The sequence below is a fragment of the Anarrhichthys ocellatus genome, unplaced genomic scaffold (genome assembly GCF_004355925.1).
Source record: "Anarrhichthys ocellatus isolate YVR2014 unplaced genomic scaffold, GSC_Weel_1.0 scaffold42, whole genome shotgun sequence".
Taxonomy (NCBI): Eukaryota; Metazoa; Chordata; class Actinopteri; order Perciformes; family Anarhichadidae; genus Anarrhichthys; species Anarrhichthys ocellatus.
This window is the reverse complement of record NW_022280072.1, coordinates 484,055-490,913: the sequence shown is the minus strand read 5'-3', so window position 1 is coordinate 490,913 and position 6,859 is coordinate 484,055. Positions and strand designations below refer to the sequence as shown.

The 6,859-nt window shown below is 39.9% G+C and overlaps 1 protein-coding gene across 2 annotated transcripts; it reads left to right on the top strand.

Moving 5' to 3' along the window:
• The first annotated feature begins 7 nt into the window (after window positions 1-7).
• LOC116394875 (MAU2 chromatid cohesion factor homolog) lies at window positions 8-5,748 on the top strand. Of its 2 annotated transcripts, XM_031868231.1 has the most exons (8): window positions 8-561; window positions 707-790; window positions 1,258-1,307; window positions 1,443-1,520; window positions 1,617-1,728; window positions 2,706-2,796; window positions 2,942-3,069; window positions 3,992-5,746. In XM_031868231.1, the coding sequence occupies exons 1-8, from the start codon at window positions 523-525 to the stop codon at window positions 4,064-4,066; spliced, it is 657 nt and encodes a 218-aa protein (XP_031724091.1). In that variant the 5' UTR covers window positions 8-522; the 3' UTR covers window positions 4,067-5,746. The 2 variants fall into 2 exon arrangements, with proteins under 2 accessions (XP_031724091.1, XP_031724090.1); XM_031868230.1 differs by having other exon boundaries at window positions 8-790; window positions 3,992-5,748.
• Window positions 5,749-6,859: the final 1,111 nt, after the last annotated feature.

Sequence of the window (6,859 nt, the reverse complement as noted above, 5' to 3'; positions counted from 1 at the left end):
GGTTACTAGTGCAAGGCCAGAAAAAAAACTAAAATAATGTCCACTGAACACAAATCAAGACATCGTCAGGGGTCAAGTGTCTTTAATTTTCTATTACAATAAAAAGTTTTGTAATTTTTGAGTCATCCCTCATTTATATTTCAGGATTTCTAGTTAAAAAATAGCTCTTCTCATTTAAAATATGGTCGCCTTAAAAAAATCTAATTTCTAAAGAGTCCCGTAGATTTTACAGTAGACATGCAAATAATGAACGTAGGTACGGGATGTTGGTATATTGTTTTTATTACATTTTTGTTATTGGATGGATAGATTTAGATTTATTTCAAACATGTAACTGTAGGTGTGTGTGTGTGTGTGTGTACAAACATTGTGGACTTCTATGAGAAATAATCAGCAGTTCTACATTCCAAAAGCTCTCTTGTTCCTTCAGAAGGAACGATTTCTTTTCCTTGTGTTGTTATAAATGGTCGATCCGTTCCTATTGTCATATCTCAGGGTCTGTACTGTATCTCGGTGAACTGTATGGATAATGCGGAGGCCCAGTTTACCACAGCCTTGCGGGTGAGTACGTGATGAATGAATCTCTCCTCAGATGATGTCAGTAGTTTGTTCTTCCCTCCGGTTCACTCGCCTTGCTTCTTCTCTCTTCCTCTACTCTGCGGTAGCCGCTCTCTCCTCTTATGTCAAAGATGTCGTTGTGTTTCAGCTCACCACACACCAGGAACTGTGGACATACATCGTAACCAACTTGGCCAGTGTCTACATAAGGGAGGGGAACCGACACCAGGAGGTCAGTGAAGTAATAACGGGTCACTTCTTTAAACTACAAAAATGTACTGCGACTTCTACAAAGAAGTGGTTAGTATTCATGACCTCATGTTTGTGATGTAGAAACAGTTTTCTCATTACATAGTTTGTCCACCAGAGATCGCTGATGAGTACATTTTTCACCTCTAAAATGTTCTATTCAGCACAATACTATGAAGTGATCCATGTCTTCTTTAGTCGGTGGATTATAATTTTAGTCTTATTTTGGAAATAAAGGAAACATGAGTTTCTTTTAATAATGACTAATACCCAACCAACTCTGGTTCATTGCTTGCTTAGTACAGTTATCAAATTTGAATTTGCCACATCGGTGCTGATGGTGCAGGATGACAATCGTCAGAACTGTCCAATCAATCATGTTTACTCCTCTTGGTTTGTGTAACGTCAGTGTGAACACCCTTAAATGTATTTCCTGTTTCTCTTCTTCAGTTGTACAGCCTCCTAGAGAGAATAAACCCAGACCATAACTTCCCAGTAGGGTAAGAGGAATAAGGTTTTTACAGTTTGTGTGTATACTTGTATATAACGCAGCACAATACATTGAATCAATGCATTTTGTTTAAACTGGTTCAGATGATTAAATATACAACCGGGGTCTTTGTTTTGGGATCCAGCTCTCACTGCCTCCGTGCTGCAGCCTTCTACATCAGAGGACTCCTGTCCTTCTTTCAAGGACGCTACAACGAGGCCAAGTATGTCGGATCTTAAATGGCTAAATGCAGTCACGCCTACACATCCGCCCTGCGTCTGTACATATTCATATAAATGCACATCTTGTTGTCCTGCAGACGCTTCCTGAGGGAAACCCTGAAGATGTCTAATGCTGAGGATCTGAACAGACTGACTGCCTGCTCCCTGGTTCTGCTGGGACACATCTTCTACGTGCTGGGCAACCATAGAGTAAGACCAACGGGTGCATGACAGACTAGCCGAATGCTCACACAAACTTTGATTGGTGTTGGAACAACTAGGTCACCCGACCAGAACCTTTCTGTCTTTTCTTTACCTGAATCGAGATAAGAAAACCCTGTTCTAATGTTCCGGTTCTTGTTCACCCCAACAATGTTCCATGAGCAGCTCGGGCTTCATTTGTCAAACAGTTTATACGTTTTGCAAAAATTTATTTGGTTTACAAAACTCTGCGCAAACAATTTCTACAATAAATCCCAATGAACTTGAAGATATTTTTCTGATTCCGTGCCTCATGTCCTGCTTTATTAGATCCTACAATCAACCTTAAATTAACTTTAATGTGGCGTCTGATCGTGAGTACAGATATGCACATAAATCGGCTCGTTCTTTAGCAGCAGTAAATGAAGCCAGCTCAGGTTAGCTGACTCGTCGAGACATTCAGACGTTCACAGTTGAACAACAAAACAAATTATTTTTTCTACAGTAGCTAATTTGAAGCCACAATTTAAAATTATTTATAATTTTCTGTGCATGAATTATTAATTGGGGGGGACAGGCAAAGGTTTTATGCTCATGAGTGATCCAAAATGCCCCTTGCTCTGTCTGATGCGATGGCATTCACACACAAGTCACATACAAGCCTTTTAATGCCCACGGGAAAGGCTAATTTGCATAGCAGCCATTTTGGCATGTCATTGCATTGTAAACACAGGTGTAATTAATCAAATGAATTATGGTCTTATTCTATTGAGTGTTTGACAGACATTCCAGTGAGCCAGCATGCACAATACCAGGCCCTGGGCCATAATTAATGTTATTATTTACACCTGTGGTGACCCTTCAATGACAGGTCAAAATGGCCGCCGTGACAGGGGGCCTATTTATAAATGAGGATCCTCGTCTCGTGGCTTCCATCCATCTTGATTTCTAAAAAAAAAAAAAAAAGTTCCTCTTTTGTCTTTTAGGAAAGCAACAACATGGTGGTACCTGCCATGCAGCTGGCCAGCAAGATCCCCGACATGTCTGTTCAGCTCTGGTCTTCGGCACTGTTGAAAGGTACATAATTACATTTTCCCCTTTATAAAGTCCATAAGTTATGTTGTTAGATTTTTCTACTTATTACACGGGCTTCACAGCGCTTTTAATACCTGACTCTTCCGTCACAAAGCTGTGGTTGAGTGACTGAATGCTGTGCTTGCAGACTTGAACAAGGCCCTCGGGAACACCATGGATGCCCATGAAGCGGCCCAGATGCACCAGAACTTCTCCCAGCAGCTGCTGCAGGACCACATCGCCGCCTGCAGCCTCCCCGAGCATAACCTCATCAGTGTACGTGAAACGGATTAACGTGGTCCTGAACGTTCACGTCATTACTCTTCATCAGCACTTTTTAATACCGATATCAAAAAATGTAATTCCGATACCACCACGATACTTTTTCTGATACTTTGTGTGAATGAAAACCTCACAGCCGAATTAGTAGAACTATGTTCAGCTCATTTCTCTCCTATATGTAAAATGTATTGTTATGTGAACATTCTCTTTTCTTGAAATGACAGTTCATTGTGTAAACAAAGGTTTTAGTTGGTTGTAAAAGCGACACGTTTGCAAAATCAAAAATAACTCACTTAAACACTCATTCTGCCACAACACCAACTTCTGTTCTCAAATGTAACACTTTATGGTTTCTTTACATGTTTATCAGTCACTTTTTGAGGACCTCATTAACCTCTCTTCACATCGGCATAATTACATCCACAGCACTTACGAAAACACGTCACTTTTAAAGCAGGTTGCTGAGAAGCATTGTAGCACTTTAAAAGGCTACTTTCTTTTTAAAGGAGTCTGGCGCAGTGCTCACTCCACATGAAGTGCACGGGGGGGCTTCACTAAATGACTTCCAGCAGACATAACGGAGAACAACGAGGGCAAAACAGCTTCATGTTCTCCGGTGTAGCTCAGCTAAAAACACAGACTCCGTCAGCACGTTGGTGTGTTGTTGACTCCCGAGCCTGTTTGTAAACGGCTCTGACAAAGATTAACACGAGAGCAGAAGATATAAATGATTGTGTGACATTTTAGCAGCGGCACACGAATATATGAGAAGCACTGTTTTTGGATCACATGTTGAAACATTTCTGATTTCGCTTGTAGTGGAAGGCAGGTCTTCTCTTCACTTGTTTCCATTTCCTGCATCTACGTTTTGCGGTGCTGAGATTTATTTTTCTTTCTGTCTGTTTCTTTATTTCAGTGGACCGATGGCCCTCCTCCTGTCCAGATCCAAGCCCAGAACGGCCCGACCACCAGCCTTGCAAGCCTGCTATGAGAAAACCCGTCGGTCTCGCCCCCGCGGCGGAAGCTGGTATATTATCACGAGCGACAGACGCCTAACAAACTGCTATCGGACCGCTGTAGCTGAGATTTGAGAGGATTTTAACAGGTCACAGAGTTCAGGCCTTCACTTTATTAGTTTCTCAAGATTGCTTCCTGATTGTCTATCACTTCTTTAATTGTTGTAAAGCAATTACAACTACTGTCGTGCATGTATTTCACACTTTCTGATGGCATGGATGCAGGGCAGGGTCTTGACTCTGGATGAGAGTAGAGAAGGACACATAGCGACGTATAAATGGGCTTCTTTGCCTCGGATAAAGCGAACCGTTCTCTACGGTCGCCAGGCTTCTCTTCCATTTGTTGGAGAAAAAAAGGAGGGGCTAGATAAAGGGGAGGGCAGTAAAGAAATGTAGAAGAAATTAATTTATTCATGTCGATATTTTTGTATGTTGGTAAATATTTTACATCTTGCCTTTTTTGTATGGATCCTGTTTTTTGTTTTTTGTTTTTTTTGTCATGCATGGAGGTTACTGATGAGGACTCCCTGTACAATAGTTTGGGGTTGGTAACAATAAGTTCTTGGTCGATCATTTTTTTGCACAAAATCCATATTCGAAAGAATAGAGTCATCTTGTAATATATTTTCACACATTAATCAGTTGAAAAATGTCACGATACAAATTGGCAGCGAACATTGTATTGGGTGAGTTCGCCTGTGGACCGAAATACTTCTCTGTTGGGTCTGTTGGAGAGCGGTGTTTAAATACTTGTGAGTTTTATATCATTTGGTGGCTGCCAGGTTTGCCACGTACCCTTTTAGAAGCAACACAACTGATGTATTTTTCCATAATATACGAATTCCCTGCCGATGTATTCATTTTTACAAATCAGTTTTGGAGCTTACGGTAATCTTCAGATATTCAAAAAAGCAAATTTATTTTATTTTGTTATATTTTCATTTGTCTCGATAGTTCTACTAAAAGGTTTCTTTACAGTATGTTTGTATAGATTTGCCACTCGTTGAACCTTTATTGTACAGTGACATTTTATAAAGGCGATTTAGTAAAGTGTGAAATGTATTTTTAGCTATCCTGTGTAGAAATCTCAATGCTTGGTATTTAAGGCACTCTGTAAGGACACAGTTTAAGCTTGAGTACTAGCCATATTCTATCCAATGCCTATGTTTTTAATGCTTACATTGTTTTCAATAATTTTCCAATAAAAATATGATTGAAAAAATTGTAGTTTACTGATTTAAATATCGAGGTTGTTGACGTTTTTTAAGCAAATCCATTGTACAGCAATACAGTGTTAGTGGCGATCATATGTTTTAAGTTACCTGTAGGTGGTGCTAGAGTTTTTTAATGCGTTAACATGGATGCAGTTGTACTGTTAACATCCTTTCTTCTAGACAAAGTATACACAAATCTTAATTTTAGGGCAAAATGCTGAAGTGTGTGTATTTCACTTTATGTATTTTAGCTACGAACACAACCTGGTATTCCTAGGAGAAACATTTGCATGCTACGTAAACACTACGTCCCTAGAAGGTACCACATCACTTCCCTGCCTCAAACCCCGACCTCCACCAGCCAGGTGGTACACTGCAATTCAGAGGTGATTATTAGCGAGGCAGTCTGAGCAGATCTGCAATTAGCCAGGAAACACTGTGGGGGGCTCTCGGCTAGCGAGGATAACCACAGGAATTCCCACACCAGCACCAGATCCCAAGCCAGAAGTGTCCCTACATGGTGAGCTAATTATGTGGTCTGGAGATGTCACATGATGCGCCCGTGTGTCTGAGTGTACTTCAGGGGCAAACTGACCAGGTAGCCCCAGAGGACAACAATGTACCTCAGAGACGGATAGTGTCTCTCAGTCTAGTTTAGCACTGGACTCTTAACAGCAAAAGTAGTATTTATAGTATCCATTGATCCTGAAGCTGCTACAGGGTCCTCTGGGGTCGCAGAAAGATCCACGGAAATGTCCACTTTGCAACCAATAGTTCTGTTCTGCCTCAACTTCCATCCCATGTACAATGCAGAACCTCAAGATATATAAAGTATTGCATTATGAAAAGTACACATATGCCATATGCCATATAACATACTATCATGGTAATAAACTATATGAATAATGCAAAATGTAAGTTGACAGAGGATTATATGGGTTTTAAAGCACCTAGATAAAGGAACTCACATAGGTGTGACTGACTATGTGATAAGTCATAGAAAGTAAAACTTCTACAAGAATATAAGGGTCAAATTTGAATGTTTGCCTATGTTTCCATATCATGAGTTGCGGTGTCATCGTAAAGACTGTAAGAAGTGTAAGTTTGGATAAGCTAAACAAGCCTAGCTACAATTCTTCAGCAAGAAATGTTCTTATTATTTTAATTCTTTATTTCATGTTCTTGGAGTAGGCCGAGCAGCACACAGAGGAACTGTGAAGTTTCTGTCACAAGCAAGCACGTCATCGTTACACAAGCCTGTAATAAGATCCAACCAAAGTTAATGAGTAGCCTACAATAATAGCTTCTAATCATACAATTAAACTGTGGTGTTTATTTACCTGTTTAGGCTACTCTTTAAATGTGAGCCACGCAGGAGTTTAGGTTCCCATTTCACTAGTTGTCCTCTCCCTGTTTTTACTATGTTATATATATATATATAGATAGATAGATAGATAGATAGATAGATACTTTATTTATCCTGCAATACATACAATGAAATAGAATAATATTAAATTAACTAACTAAACAGATAACCAACAACAAACAGACTTC